The 17,020-nt window shown below is 37.3% G+C and overlaps 2 gene segments (V, D, J or C); one reads left to right on the top strand and one right to left on the bottom strand.

Annotated features, from left to right (window-relative positions):
• Nucleotides 1-1,558: 1,558 nt before the first annotated feature.
• Nucleotides 1,559-2,095, bottom strand: LOC131906380 (Ig kappa chain V-IV region S107B-like). The segment is given in 2 exon segments: nucleotides 1,559-1,869; nucleotides 2,047-2,095. Coding segments are annotated over 2 exon segments (360 nt in total).
• Nucleotides 2,096-13,599: 11,504 nt separating this feature from the next.
• LOC131906379 (Ig kappa chain V-IV region S107B-like) lies at nucleotides 13,600-14,137 on the top strand. The segment is given in 2 exon segments: nucleotides 13,600-13,648; nucleotides 13,827-14,137. Coding segments are annotated over 2 exon segments (360 nt in total).
• Nucleotides 14,138-17,020: the final 2,883 nt, after the last annotated feature.

The raw sequence follows: 17,020 nt of genomic DNA, 5'->3' as shown, positions 1-17,020 counted from the left end.
CAACCCTGACATTAACTTGGGAATAAGCAGCAAATACATGAGCCTATATGGGCCAATCTCATTCAAAGCACCACAGTCCCACTCCTGTGTAGCATGTTCTTAACTACTTCCACATGCTTTAGTGTACTCCCTAACATAACATATTGTATACATTTCAGATATTTCAGTTTCAGGTTTTACATTGAGCTATTTGAACATTCGGGAGATTATTTTTGTATTGATGAGAGATGGGGTCTTGTTTCATATCTATTTGTGTACATTCATTTTTCCCAATATCATTTGTTGGTGATACTGTCTTTCTTTCGATTTTCATTTGTCTGTGAGTTTGATTGTTTCCATGTATTTTAAGCAGTTGGCTCTAGTTGCTTTGACATAATCTGGGTATTCAGATCTGTTTCAATTATTCATGAATTTTTCTGTGTTAATTTCATGCTGTTTATTATTCTAGCTCTGTGTTATTACTTAAGATTAGTTATGGTAGTGCCTCCCACCATTATTCTTTTATACTCAGTTTCCATATGAATACTGAAACTTTTTTCTATCCATGAAGATGTTGATCATGGCTTCATTGTATCTACAAGTTGTTTGGGGTAGAATGGTCTTTTTCACGAATCAGTTCTGCTAACCAATGAGCATGTACAGTTTTTGTATACTTTAGTGTTGTCTTTGATTTATTTTCTCAGAATCTAAAAGAAAAAAATCAAGGGTGGTAGATATTGCTCAGCAGGCAAAGACACTTGCCAAGAATCCAGACAATCTGAACTCAATCCCTGTGGCCCACATGGTGAAAGGTGAGAACTGACTCCAGAATGTTGTTCTCTGACTTTTATACACACACACACACACACACACACACACACACACACACACACACACACACACATTCACACACCACAAATAAACATTAATTAATAAATAAATTTAAAGGAAATCATTTTAATGATTATTTGTTAGTTCTCTATTGCCTTTTTAGTTTCTTTTTAGTGGATTGTTTCTGTGATTTGTCATGAAAATTGAAAGGTAATACAATATATGACTGTCATGAATCATTTTTTTTGGTAGAGAAAATCATTCCAAGCATAAATTAACAGCATACTTTGAGTGGGAAAAAAAAGACCTGTTAATGAAAATCAGAAGACAGAGAAAGATGGATCCTACTTTTAGTAGGATGACAGAGACAGTTTATTTTTCATAAATGACTGTCCTGAAGAAGAGCAAACTCCCAAAGGAGATCCTGAGATCAGGGTAAGGTAGATGAAACAAGGTGTAAGGCTCCTGAAGACCTCCAGTAAAATAGCTGAGAAGTGCCTGCTACACTATCCTTCAACAAACAGAATCAAAACAGAGAATAAAAAACACTGGACAAACTTGAGATCAGCACTGAAGTACAGTGGGATATCCTGGAGACAGTAAGTTACCCAAACATGCAACTGGCCTTGTGAAGCAATGCGTAAAGCACCCTGTGTGGATTACTGTCATCAAACCTTCGGCCACATTTCATTTCTAGGAGGAAGCAGCTGGGCCCTAGGGAGGAAAAGGGTTTTTGTTCTAGTTTGTATCACTGTGAGACTTGTTCACCACTCCAATACTGACAGTAATATGTGGCAGCATCTTCAGCTTCCATGCTGCTGATTGTGAGAGAGTAAGAGGTCCCAGACCCACTGCCACTGAAGCGAGCTGGGACTCCAGAAGCCAGGCTGGATGTTCTATAAATCAGGAGTTTGGGAGAGGCTCCTGGCTTCTTCTGGTACCAGTTCAAGTAACTGGAGCTCATACTTGAGCTGGCACTACAGGTCATAGTGACTTTCTTCCCTTGAGATGCAGCCATGGATGCTGGAGACTGGGTGAGCACAATTTTTGCACTGGACACTATGATCAAGAAAAAGCAATAAAAAGAAAGAGATGTTAGTAGTGATAGAAATACAAAAATAACTTCATATCACCTGATATTCAGAAGAAACCAAGTGAAAAAATTTATCTTAGACTCAAGCTTCCCCACGGAAAAGGATTATGAATTCTGAGCTCAAATCCCCTCCCCTGTCCTACCTGTGACACAGATGAGCAGGAAGCTGAAAATCTGCACCTGAAAAACCATTGTGATTTCTAATCTCAGCTTTGGGTTAATTACTGCTCTTCTCATAAGTACATCTCTTTAAAACAACCATGAGCCATTTGTGGTTTCTGAGAATGAAGTATGCAAATAGCAAGATATAGTCTAGGTAGTTTTTGGCTTATAAAACCCTGTGGTCTTTTTACCATGGAAAACCTGGTTAATTCAGGAAAATATCTACTTATCTGTAGACATTACAGTGATAAGAAAGAAAATATCATTTTTTTCTTATTCTCATTCATGGTGTATACCTCTAACCTCAAGTTTTACCCAATCTCTGTGAAGATGGGTTTAATTTGATCCACTCAGAAAGGCATATTCTACTTAGTAATTTCATGCATATTTCTTCTATGATAAAGCCTTGTTCAGAATGCCTGGTTATAACATTCTCAGAGAAGTTTTAGAAGCCTTATCTGCTTTCTGTTTTCCTGGAACCTGCTCAGCAGATACATCACTCAGTCATTCTTGTCTAATCAGATGATCATGCACACAATCCACCTCGAAAACCAACATCTAAGTGTGTTTTCTGGAACCCAGGGGTACTCAGTGATATTTCTGCTATAGTCAAGCACCTACTCCATCCTCAGGAGAATAGATAAAATCTCCCAATGAAATGAATGGAAACACAGAAACCAATTTTGTAGCAATGATCATTTTTTCAGGACTCTACCCCATGTTTGATTTAAGAAGCCTGGGCTGGATGTTCATAGAGATGCATTCATCTGAATAACCACCATTCTCAATATGCACCATGCTCTGTTTCTCTTTAACACATGTTATATTATTATCTGAGAAAATGTGAGGACACTTTTCAAATAAATTTCCTTTGAATTATTAAGGAGTGACAGCTCCTGAATCTGTAAATTTCATGTATAAGTTTGATTAAAACTTACTTTATTTTACAGCAAATTTCAATTAGTTCCTATAATTTAATGTAAATGGAGCCCATGAGGCAGCATGGGAATTTCTCTAGATCTTCCTTATGAATAAGTCCCTTATTTCTCTCTTCACAAAGGACTTCTTCCATAGGGTAATAATGATTAGGAAAAATAACTGACTGTGAGTATATACACATATTGAGAAATGCTGACCTAAGAATTGCTAAACTCAAATAAAATATAACGTATTCTTTTCTTAGCATTTAATTCTCTGTAAATGCCTACTCTTCCTTCAAGAAAAATAATAGTCCTGTCCTTCATTGTTTCTGTTTAGTAGTTAGTTGTTAGTCTTACTCTTGTTCCTTCATAAGGAAAGATCTTCCACTATATTTGTGAGGACAGTTTTTATATTTCACCAGTAAAGGCACTAAATCATCCTCACTGCTATATAAAACAAACAAATCAGCACATTAGTCCATGAGCCTCATTGTGCATTAAGAAAAGGATATCTCCATCATGCCAGCTCTAATATTAGTGATGGATACTCATGAAATCACAAAGATCATAAAAATAATACCTTTGTCTCTACTGAGATTGAAGGACAGCCAATCTTTTAATCTTTTTTAGATTTATGTATTTTATTCTGTGGTCTGTGCATGCATATGTGTATGTATATAATATGAATATTTGGGACCCAAGCAAGTCAAAAGTGGTCTTCAGATACCATAGAACTAGAGTTATGTATGGATGTAGGCTGCTATGTGAATATTAGCAATTAAACCTAGGTCTTCTGTAAGAGCAATAACATACTTAACCACTGAGTCACTTCTGATCTCCAGAGACATCCAATCATACCTTCATGGCAATTCTCTTACCTCCAATAAGCTTTGGTACTATGACTACAACAAACTTCCAGTAGAAATGAATCCTACTGAATCTGGGAAGACTATTGCTAGAAGACAATTCTGGAAGAGGCTTGGTTCCCTCTTCTAGTTACACCAGGTTCAGTGGGATAATGGTGGGTGTGGTCAGTACTGTGACAACTGTCAAGGAACTAAAAAGAGACTTAGAGATCTTTCTGGGTACCAAGTGGACCAAAATTGTGGAGACTTCTTGTTTTCTAGTGTTAAAGTGATTGCAGCTCTAAAGCTAGTGATATTAACTGAGTAGATATGTGTTAATGCTGCTCTCTACTGTTAAGATGGCAAAAATGAAGACAGAGTTGGGTAATATCTATTTTGGAGTCTAGGGGAAAAGCTTCATTCACAGTTATCAGTACCAAATACAACTCTTCTTACAAAAGATGCCTTTGAAAAGCCAAGATTGGGGCTAGCCTTTCCTTCTGGTGGTTAGAAGCATAATGATGAATAATGTCCACATAGTCAGGCACATGTACACATATACTCCAATTCATACCATCATGAATAAAAGACACATCAGTGGGAAATTATTAAACACAGGGAAAACATTTCTAAAGTATATGTGTTTTTAAGAGCACATTAAGTCCATATTCATAGATACTACACACTCCCTATGTTACAGTGACGTTACAAATAGCTAAAGTAATGTAGAAATTACTTATGGTAACAAGGGTACCAAGTCATTTAATGGAAAGCCATAATATATGCAATTGTAGAACATCCTACGTAGTTTTAGAAGGATGGCACACTTTGATGTATGTGTTTCCTCTTTTGATCAAGTGGCTGCCTTTGAATTGCAGATTCCTCCTGCTACTCAGAATCAAGTAACAGCTGTGATACCACATGCCACTGTATTGAATATGTAAAAACTTGGAATTTGAAATCAAGTTTCTACTGAAAATGCATTATTTTGGAAGCCTTATACATGCAAAATATTACTTAGCTGAACCACAGAATGTAGCATCAGTAAGTTAAGGACAATGAAATCATAGAGGAGAGCAATACATGTGTTGTTGTGAGATAACCATGATGAGTTTTATTGAAAATGACATACGAGTTATTGTAGCTTGTATATTCTTCATTCTAAGATATTCAAGGATGGATGAATAGATGAGTGAATAATTGTTCTGAAAATGTAAGGCAGTGTGGATCAACTGTTTAAACCAGATCACATCCTGGATTTAATTGGCACAAAATTCTTAGAAGCTAGGATGAGATAATGAGGAAGACAGTCCTCCTGTAAGCTTTACTGTTTTGTTCCATGGACTTCTGGGCACTGAATTGTCACATGAAGAAGAATGGAAACAGATTTCTTCTTTGTGTCTATACCATTTCAACTCCAACTGAACATGCTTTGTATAGCCCTCCCTGAGAATCTCAATCAAGTATAGCTGATATTCTTGGATACACAGAAGGGAGACAGATTGCCAAAGGAATTATGGCTCATAATCAATACTGAATTTTTTCATATTGAAATATGAACGTTTTTTATTCTTTTATTGGTAATTTTTGGTCATCTCTTTGATTTTGACTAGGATGTAGAAATTAGGTTGAGTTCTTTTATAATAACTTTTATATTTTGAAATTATAATATAACCACAAAATTTCACCATTTCCTTTTACTCCTCTCCAAACACCCCAAGTACCCCCGTTGCTCTTTCTTAGATTTATGGTCTTTTTTTCCTTATATTTCTAAATACATAAATATAACCTGCTTAATCCTTATAATGTTGCCCATAAAATATGTAAGTTCTCTTTGGTACAGATAGAGACTATTAGAGAAAACTACAAATCATCAACCTGCAGAGATCAGGAGATCATATGCTAACTGAACTCAGGGATTATTGAGAGTGGATAGAAAGATTATAAGAGCCAGAGGAACCAAAAGTTTTCTCTGAGATTGTGTCTCCTAGAAATGTCAGGGAGGTTGTATCCATGAGTTAAAATGAGGTCTTGCCTAAACAAGACCTGAGCAAAGATGACTCCAGCAGACATACAAATTGTAGAACTGAGAAATCATGAGAGGAATCCATCCTAGATAAATAACTGTGGGTAACTGGAGGAATTCTGAGAGTGGGAGAAGACTCCCTCACATACACACCAGTCGGTTATCTAATATCAAATGGTCAATAATATATCTCAAAGGAATCTAGAAATGGGTAAACAGTTTTCTGAGTTTTCTTTCATAGAAGGTGCCAGGTGGGTACCAGAGCATCTCACTCTGCTTTATGTGTACCTTACAGAATCTATCTTAATCATAAAATGTCTCAGAACATGGGGACCTTCAGAAAAACAAAGGCTATTGCTATTGTTCTTAGATTGATAGTAAGACCTTATTGATGAATACAGTATACACTTTGGACACAGGACATGAATAATTCAAGTTGTCATGAATCCAGTAATGAAGTACTGCAGCTGTATAAAACACTCTTTTTCTATGGTGTGAAAGCATTTTAAAATGTGAAGAGTCCTTGATAAGGGGAAAGATTATATACATGTAAATATACAACTGTCCAGGTCTGTAGGTGTCTGTGTCTTGTCTACTTTGGTCAGTGAAGCTCCTTTTTGTATTGGACAGAAGTTAGTCAAAACATATGTGACTAGTTAGAATAATGACCAGAACAAGAATCTGAGTGCTCAGGTAAAAATGAGACATCTAAATTAAACCCCTACCCCAAGGCTCAGACACTGTCATGGAGTAGGGAGAGAACAAATGTAAAAGCCAGAAAATGGGAGCAGTGCCGTGAAGTGCTATCTTCTGGACATGACATGGCTATTGCAATTATGATGTATGATGTCATGGTAGCAGTGGTTATCTGCACAAGGCCTACACAACATCATTGCAGTCAAAACACTGTCATAGATGTGTGGCGGGAGATAATCTCCAGGATTCACTCTATACTGAGCAGTTATTGCGTTGGTAGTTTTAGTAAAGAAGGAACCATTCTTGTAGAGGATATGACCACTAGGAGAATTCCCATTCTCCAGTAGATGGCTCCACTTCCATGCACATATGGACAACATTAACTAGACTTAATGAATTATAAAGAAAATGAGTGAGGAAATTTGGGAGGGTAGTTGTATTATAGGGATAGTAAAAGAGGGAAGAAATGGGGGCAGATATAGTATTTTGTTGTGTATATGTATAAAACTCAAAAGTAAAGAAAAATTTTAAAAATAAGCTTTCACTCTAGTGCCCAGTTTTACCTTAACTGAACAGTCTCCCCTACATTGCCTCTTCAATGCTTTAACTACATAAAGATTCCAGCACATCAACTTTGAATATTTATACATCCTTCATGTCTTCAATATGTTTCTTTATTTTCTTTGTCTCTTTCCTAGTTTATTCTTACTTTATCTGCAACAATCTTTGTTCTCTTTTTCCCTCTCATTTCCCCTTTCAGTATACTTTGTCCTCCTCTCGTCATGTTTTTTTCTCTTTTATTCTAAGTTATCATTTTCCCATTTTTATCAAGTAGTATTCAAAGTTCACACATATTGTGTGCATATTTTTCAATTTTTGAGCTGTGATTACAAGTGTTTATGCTTCATGTGGTGACTTGAAAGAAACTGTCCCCCAAAGGTAGTGGCACTATTAGGAGGTATGGCTTTGTTGGAGTGGGTGTGGCCTTGTTGGAGGAAGGGCTGTCACTGTGGAGGCAAGCTTTGCAGTCTCACATATGCTCAAGCCACTCCCAGTGGGTCAGACAACTTCCTGTTGCCTACATATCAAGATATAGAACTCATAGCTCATTCTATAGTACCATATCTGCCTGCATGTGGCTATGATGATAATGGGCTTGTAAGTTACTCCATTAAATATTTTCCTTTATAAGGGTTGCCAAGGTAATGTTGTCTTCTCACAGCATTAGAAACCATAATTAAGATAGAATTTGGTATCAGGGACTGAAGTATTACTGTGATAGCCCTGCCCATGCTTTTCTTTGAAGGAATACGGACCTTGGGACTGAGGATTGGAAAATCAGTTGAGCACTATGTGATGCTTAATGGGCCATCCTAGTAAAAATACATGTGCTGAGAGTTATTTGAACTGTAGGTATCTGGCTCATGAGGTTTCGAGGAGAAATATAATAATGTGTGGCCTAGAGACAGGTCTTGTGATACTTTGGTGAAGAATGTAGCTACTTTTCTTTTTGTCCGAAGAGTCTGTCTGAGACTAAAATAATGAGTTTTGGATTCCATTGGTGTAGGAATTCTCAAAACAGACTAGAATAGATTCTGTCATGTGGTTGTTAGTTGTTACCCTAATCAATATTTATAAAGAAAAGGAGCAAACTGAGCAGGGTAAATTACAAAATGAAAAATGTGAGGAGAAAAGAAACACTAAGAAGTGGAATGGAGCTAAGTCCTCTGTTCAAGATGAAAAACAGACTAAGAAATGAATTAAAGAGAGTGGTGAACTCAAGACAAGATCCCATCCAGCTGCTTCCAACATTTGAAAAGGAATTAAAGAAAAGCTTTGAGCCCAGTGTGGTGGTGTACACCTTTAATGCCAGCACTCCAAAGGCAGAGGCTGGAAGACCTCTTAGTTTGAGGCCAGCCTGGTCTGTAAATTTCAGGTCAGTCAAGTTTCACAAGTGATGGAAACCATCAAAAGCAGAAAGCTGGTGAAGATGTAATTGAACAAGTGTGGCATGTTCCAGCCCCCACAAGCTGTAGAATTTGGCAAAGTCACCCATGTGGTCCTTGCTTTAGATTCAAAGATAGAAGAAATAAGTTATAGCATCTCCCTCTGTGACTAAGTAAAGTTGCTGAGGCCAGTCATGTGTCAGGGGTGTCCTTGGTTTGCCTTGGAGATCCAAAGATATTGGACATACTAGATTCATGGGATACCTGCCCAGTAGAGCTTCTAACATGAAGTGGAACCAGCCAAAGTGAAAGAAGTGTGTTGCAGTCAACAAAGCTGAAAGGAGTTGGAGATCTGAAGAGCCTTTTGAAATCAGACATAAAGATGCAGAGTCTGGAATTGCCCAGCTGGTTTTAGTCTTGCTTTTCCTCACTATGATTCATTCCCTACATCTTGGAATAGTAATGTATATCTTGTGACATTATATGTTACAAGTATGTGGCCTGCTTTCTGATTTTGATTTTATAGGGGATTACAGTTAAGATATTTTGTGAATCTCAGTAGAAGCTTGAATAAGTTTGAGACAGATATAGACTATAGGGACTTTTGAATTTGGAATGAATGCATCTTTGCATTATGATATGGATATAAGCATTTAGGGGCCAGGGAGTAGAATGTGGTTGGTTGAAAGAAAATGGCCCCCAAAGGGAGTGACACTATTAGGAGGTATGGCTTTGTTGGAGTGGGTATGGCCTTGTTGAAGATAGGACTGTCGCTGTGGAAATGACCCATGGAACAATCTTTTTCTGCACTATGAATATATATTACTCTTTTTTTATTTTATAATTTAATTTAATTTTACATATCAGCCACGGATTCCCTTGCTCTTCCCCCCTCCGCCCCCCCCAGCCCGCCACCTTCCCCCAGCCCACCCCCCATTCCCATCTCCTCCAGGGCAAAGACTCCCCTGTGTTTGTTCCAACCTTGGTCTCAACAATTCTCACTCATATAAACCCTCCTCTTTCTTGCCAATTGGACTCCTGGAGCTCCACCTGGGGCCTGGCCATGGATCTCTTCATCCGGTTCCCTCAGTCATTGGATGAGGTTTCTAGCACGACAGTTAGAGTGTTTGGCCATCCTGTCACCAGAGTAGGTCAGTTAGGGTTGTCTCTCGACCATTGCTAGTAGTCTATTGTGGGGTATCTTTGTGGATTTCTGTGGACCTCTCTAGCACTTTGCTTCTTCCTATTCTCATGTGGTCTTCATTTATCATGGTCTTTTATTCATTGTTCTCCCTCTCTGGTCTTGATCCAGCTGGGATCTCCCACTCCCCTAAGCTCTCTTTCCTTCGACCCTTGCCCACCTTGAAATGATCCCTGAGCTATAGGATCAGAAATTGTGTTGTAGATGGATCATTTGGGACTGGTTACCACATGATCTCCTGATCTCTGCGTTTTGATCAATGGTGGTTTTCTGTAATGATCTCTACAGGTTTCAAAGAGAAGTAACATATTATATGGATTGAGAAGGTTGTATTTACAGAAAAATAAGGAAAAATGGGCCATGAATCTGAGAAAGAGCAAGGAAGGAACATGTTGGTATTTGACGGGAGGAAAAGGAAGTGGTGAAATTATGTGGTTATATTACAATTTCAACATATAAAATTATTGTTAAAAAACCTAAACAAATTCTTACACCCTACTCAAAATCAAAGAGATGACAAAGATTACCAATAAAATAATGAAAGAAATCCATATTTCAATTTGAAAAAAAAAACTGTATTGATGGTGGGCTATCATCACTTTGACAATCTGTCTCCTTTCTGGGTATTTAAAAATATCAGCTATACTACATGGAGTATCTCAGGGAGGGGCTATACAAAGCATGTTCTGTTAGAGTGAAATGGTAGAAATATTTAGCAGAGACCTTCTGTTTTGATTCTTTTTTATGTGATAATTCAGTGCCCAGAAGTTTGTGGAATGAAACAGAAAAGCTTAAGGGATGACTTTATTCTTCATTATCTTATCCTTGCTACTAAGAATTGAGTGCCAATTAAATCCAGGATATCTATCATCTGGTTTGAACAGATGATCCACATGACCTTATACCTTCAGAGCAATTATTCACTCATTCATTCCTCCATCCTAAAATATCATAGAATGAAGATGCTTTGTAATCTACAATAACTTATTTGTAATTTTCAATAAAAATCATCAACATTTATCTCACAACAATCCATATTTTTCTGTCATCTATGATTGCATAGTATTCAACTTATAGATGCTATATTCTGTTGTTCAGCTACATAACATTTTCCATTTTTAAGAATCCCAAATAATGCGTTTTCAATAGAAACCTGATTTAAGTTCCAAGTATTTACCATTTTCTATACCATAGTGTGTGATGTCATAACTCTCCCTTGATTCTCAGCGGGAGCAGCAATCTACAGCTCAAAGACAGCTATATAATCACAAGAGGAAACAATGTCATCACACTATGACATTTAGCTTCTAAAACTAAATAGGTTTTTCTACAATTGGATATATTATGGCTTTTTAATTAAGTGATTTGAAACCATTGTTACCATGAGTAATTCTACATTATTTTAGCTATTTGTATCCTCACCGCAAAACAAGGAGTATGTAATATCTATGAATATGGAGTAAATGTGCTCATAAAATCTCATATACTTTAGACGCTTTTCCTCCTGTGTTTAACACTTTCCTATTTATTTCATGATGGTATGAATAAGAGTATATGTGTACATGTGTCTGACTATATGGACATTATTTATCATTATGTCTCTGACCATCAGAAGGAAAGAATAGCCTGAGTCTTGGCTTTTCAAAAGGCATTATTTTTCTAAGCACACTAGTATTTGGCATTGATCACTGATCACTTAGACTCCAAAACAGTTTTGACTCATCCCTGTCTTCATTTTGGCCATCTTAACAGTAGAGAGCAGCACTAACACATATCTATCTACTCAGTCAAAACCACCTGCCTTAGAGCTACAATCACTGTAAAAGTAGAAAACAAGAAGTCCCCAGGCTTCTGATCCACATGCCACCCCTAAAGAGATCCAAGTCTCTCCTTAGTTCATTGACAGTCCTCATGGTACAGACCACACTCACCATCATCCCACTGAACCTGGTATAACAAGTCCACTCTTTTCAAAAGGGGGAACCAAGTCTCTTCCAGAACTCTGTCTTCTAGCTACAGTCTTCCCTGGTTCATTAAGATTCATTTCTATTGTCAATTTGTTGTAATCATAGTACCATAGCTTATTGGAGGTAAGTGAATTGCCATGAAAGTATGATTGGATGTCTCTGGGGATCAAGTGATGACCCAGAAGTTAAGTATGCTTGTTTTTCTTTCAGAAGACATCAGTTCAATTCTCAATGTTTACATGGTGGCCCTAAGCCATTCATAACTTCTGTCCCAGGGTAGAGTTTTGATGCCCTCTTTTCACTTCCTTGGATACCAAACATTCATGTTATGCACATAAATGCATGCAGGTAAAACACACACAATAAAATAGAAAATCTAAAAATGATTAAAAGATTGGCTGTCTTTAGACCTCAGTAGAGATGAAATAGTATTATTACTATTATTATTATCATTATTATTATTGTTATTGTTATTGTTATTATTATTATTATGCTCCCTGTGGTTTCTTGAATATCCAACACTAAATTTACAATTGATATGTTGGAGATATCCTTTCTTTATCCACAATGAGGCTCATTGACCAATGTGTTGATTTGTTTGTTTGTATAAAACTAAAGATGCTTCAGTGCCCTTACAAGTGATATACAAAATCTATCTTCACAAAAATATGAAATATTTCTATTTCTGAAGGAAAAAATAAGACTGAACTACTAAACACAAAATATGGAAGACAAGATCATGGGTTATCTTGAAGATAAAACAACTGTTTACATAGAATTGAGTGCTTTAAAATTCATTTGAATTCAACAGCTCTTAGGTTAGTATCTCTCAGAATGCTTTATTCACAGAGTCTCTAGATTAATTGTCCTATCATGGATACAGAATTGAAGAAGTCTTATATTGAGAGAGGAACAAGGGAGGCATTCCTAAGGAAGATCTAGAGATCCCCAGGAGGACTTATGGGCTCTAGTTAACTTCAAGGTTTATAAGAACATAGTTAAAATTTGCTGCAAGATAATGTAAAACTTTTGATCAAAGTTATTCATGAATTTGCAGATCAAGGAGCTGTCACTATTTAATAAGTAAAATGTAGTTTGTTTAAAAAGTGTGGCCAGATATTCCCAAACTATGTGATATGCACTAAACAGTAACAGAATATGGTACTTATTGAAATGGTGTTTATTCAGATCAGTGCATCTTCATCAACCTCTAGCTCAGGCTTCTCTTAAATCCAGCATGGAATAAAGTTCAGAGCAAATGATGGCTGCTATCAAATTGGTACCTGCCTTTCCATCCATTTCAATGGAAGATTTTTTTTCCCCGTTCTCCAGAGGATGGTGTAGGTCCTTAACTATTGCAGATATGTCAGAAAGCAAATGTGGGTTCCAGATCACACACTTAGATGCTGGTTTTCCAAGTGTTTTGTGGGCATGGTCATCTTACTAGACTGGAATGGGTGAGTTAGATCTCAGCTGAGCAACTTCCAGGAAAACAGGAAGCAGATAAGGCTATTAAAGTTCTTTGAGAACATTATAAACAGACACAAACAAAACAGAGCTTTATCATGGAAGAAATATGCCTCCAATTACTCAGTAGAACATGCCTCACTGAGTGGATCAAATTATGCCAGTCTTCACAGAGATACATGGGTAAAACTCTAGGATAAAGGTATGCACCATGAAGGAGAGAAAGAAAAACAGAAATTCCCTTCCTTATCAGTATAATGTCTACAAATAAGTAGGTATTTTCCTAGATTAACCAAGTTTGCCATACTTAGAGGAACACAGAATTTATAAGCCAAGAACTGCCTAGACTATATCTTGCTATTTGCATACTTCATCCTCAGAAACCACAAATGGTTCACAGCTGTTTTAAAGAGATGCACTTATAAGAAGAGCAGTAATTAGCCTGAGACTGAGTGTAGAAAGCACAATGGATTATCTGGTGCAGATTTTCAGCCTCCTACTACTCAGTGTCACAGGTACGAGAGGGAAGGACATTTGAGCTCAGAAACCACAGTTCTTTTTTCCTAGAGAACCTTGAGTCTAAGATAACATTTTTCAATTTCTTTCTTCTGAATATCAGGTGGTATGAATTTATTTTTATATCTCTATGTGTACTAATATCTCTTCCTTTTCATTGCCTTCCCCTGCTCACAGTGTCCAATGGAGAGATTGTTCTCACCCAGTCTCCAGCATCCATGGCTGCTTCTCAAGGGGAGAGGGTCACAATGACCTGTGGTGCCAGCTCAAGTGTAAGCTCCAGTTACTTGCACTGGTACCAGCAAAAGCCAGGATCCTCCCCTAAACGCCTGATTTATAGCACATCCAGCCTGGCTTCTGGAGTCCCAGCTCGCTTCAGTGGCAGTGGATCTGGGACCTCTTACTCTCTCACAATCAGCAGCATGGAGGCTGAAGATGCTGCCATTTACCATTGTCAGCAAGGGGATAGTTACCCATCCACACAGTGATACAGACTGTAACAAAAACCCTTTACCTCCCTAGGGCCCAGCTGCTTCCTCCTAGTGTTGAAATGTGGCCAAGTGTTTCATGGCAATAATCCACACAGGGTGATCTATGCATTGCTTTGGAAGGCTATTTGCATCTTTGGGTAACTCAATGTCTCCATAATATCCCACTGTATTTCAGTGCTGTTCTCAAGTTTGTTCAATGTTTGTTTATTCTCTGTTTTGGTTTTGTTTGTTGAAGGAAAGTGTGTAGGAACTTTTGAGCAATTTTTACTGGAGGTCCTTAGGAGCCTTCATACCTGGCTTCTTCTATCTGCACCAATCACAGGATCTTCTCTGGCATTTATTTTTCAGGAAAGTCATTTACTAAAAGTAAACTGCCTTTGTTATGGTAGTAAAAGTAGAATCCATCTTTATCTTATGATTTTCATTAACAAACTGTCTTTCCCACTGAAAGTGTCCTGTCTATTTACGCTTGAAGTGATTTTCTCCCCCCCCCAAAAATAATTCATGACAATCATACACCAATTTATCTTTCTATTCTAATGAAAAATCACTGAAACAATCCACTAACGAAGAAATTAAATAGTCAGCAGAGAACTAATAAATGGTCAACAAAATGTTTCTTTTAACTTTATTTATTATTGCTTTCAATTTATTTCTGCTGTGTGTGTGTGCATGCATGCATGCTAGCACATACATATGTATAGAACAATATTCTGGAGTCAGCTCTCCCCTTTCACCATGTGGGTCACAGCCATTGACCTCAGAGTGTCTGGCTTCATTTCAAGTGTCTTTATCTGCTGATTCATCTGTATCACCCTTAAAATATTTCTTTTAAATTCTTAAAAAGTAAATCAAAGACAACACTAAAGTATAGAAAAGCTGTACATGCACATTAGGTAACAGATTGAGTGTGAACATGATCATTCAACCAAACAATGATAACATCTTTACAGTTACAAAAAGTTAAATATTAATATGGAAACTGAGTCCAAAATAATAATTCTGGGAGGCACTACCATAACTAATCTTAAGTAATATAATAAAGCAAAAGTAACAAACAGTCTGAAATTAACAGAGAAAAACTCATAGATAATTGAAAAAGATCTGAATGCCCAGATTATGTCAAAGCTACTAGAGCCAACTGCTTGACAAACAGGGAAACACTCAAATTGACAAACACATGAACACAGAAGAAAGACAGTATCATCAACAAATGATGTTAAAAAAATGAATGTACACATATAGAATATGAAACTAGACCCCCATCTCTCACCAATAAAAAAAAGTAAATTCCCAAATGTTCAAATAACTCAATGTAAAACCTGAAACTGAAAAATCTGGAAGTTATGGAACATGTTCCCTTAGGGAGTATGCTAAATAATGTAGAAGTAAGTAAGAACTCACCACACAGGACTAGGACTGAGTTGCTTTGAATGAGACTGGCCTCTATAGGCTCATAAATTTGCTGCTCATCCCCAAGATAATGACTGTCAGGATCCCATTAGGAGGTGTAGCCTTGTTGGGAGTAGCTGTAGCCTTGTTGGAGTAGGTGTGGCCTTGTTGGAAGAGATTTTGGCTTTGAGGTTTCACACTGCTCTCTTCCTCTTCCTGCTGCATGTGGATTAGGATATACAGCTCTCAACCCCATGCTGGCCACCATACTCTCTGCCATGATGATAATGAAAAAACCCTGTCAAACTGTAAGCAAGCCCTGAATTAAATGTTTTCTTTTATAAGAGTTGCTTTGGTCATCACATCTCTTTACAGCAATGGAAAAGTGACAGACAGTGATCATTCAAGAAATACAGACAACAGTTGACAAGTAGGACCCTCCTGAATCTAAAAACATCTCTTCAGCAAAGGGAACAGTCATTTGACTGAAAAGTCAGTCTATAGAATGGGAGAAAGTCTATGTGTGCTGTATATCAGAAAAAGCATTAATATCTAGAATACATAAGGAACACAAAAAAAATCAAGAAAACAAATCATCCTTTTTTTGGGCAAAAATAACCATTTGGGCAAGAACAGTTTCTTGCATGGACTGCTTGACAAAATGTTATACCAACTGGACAAGCAGGACCCATAGAAACATGACCACAGAACTTTGCGAGGTGAGATGGTCCTTCAGATTCCTGCTTCACAGAGGAGACTGCCAGACATTCTACAGGACACAGGAAAAAACAATGACTAAGAGACTAAGCCAATGGGCTGAAGATGGATGCCCCAATGTTACAGAGAAACTTTGGGTAGCTGTCCAGGCAGGCAGCTGTTGTAGGTGAATTTTTCCTGTGTCCCAACTGGTCCACAGACACTAAGAACCAAGTAAACACAGAGAGGTTTATATTATCTAAAACTGGTTGGCCATTAGCTCAGGCTAACTACTGACTAGCTTTTACACTTAAACTCAGCCCATTTCTGTTAATCTATATGTTGTCATGTGTCCCATGGCTTTACCTGTGTGCCATTACATACTGTTTCCTGGACAGCAGGCTGGCAGCTGCTGACTCAGCGTTCCTCTTCCTAGAATTCTCCTTGTCTCCTTATCCCACCTATACTTCCTGCCTAGCTACTGGCCAATCATTGTTTTATTAAACCAGTGTACAAAAGCATTATCCCACAGCATTTCCCCTTTTCTGTTTAATTAAAAAGGAAAGTTTTAACTTTAACATAGTAAAATTATATATAACAAAACAGTTATCAAGCAAGAATTACAGTTACAATATCCAGTCTATTTGTATCTGTCAAAATTAAAGAATATAGTCTATCTGTCCTTTATTTGTGAGTCTAAAGTTTCATATCTAATTTATCTTTTATCATAACCTAGGAAAATTATAACAATCTGGTCTTCAACTACATCAAAGACCTCAGAAGGATGTAATA

This window comes from Peromyscus eremicus, chromosome 3 (assembly GCF_949786415.1).
Source record: "Peromyscus eremicus chromosome 3, PerEre_H2_v1, whole genome shotgun sequence".
Classification (NCBI taxonomy): Eukaryota; Metazoa; Chordata; class Mammalia; order Rodentia; family Cricetidae; genus Peromyscus; species Peromyscus eremicus.
This window is presented reverse-complemented; position numbering and strand designations above follow the sequence as displayed.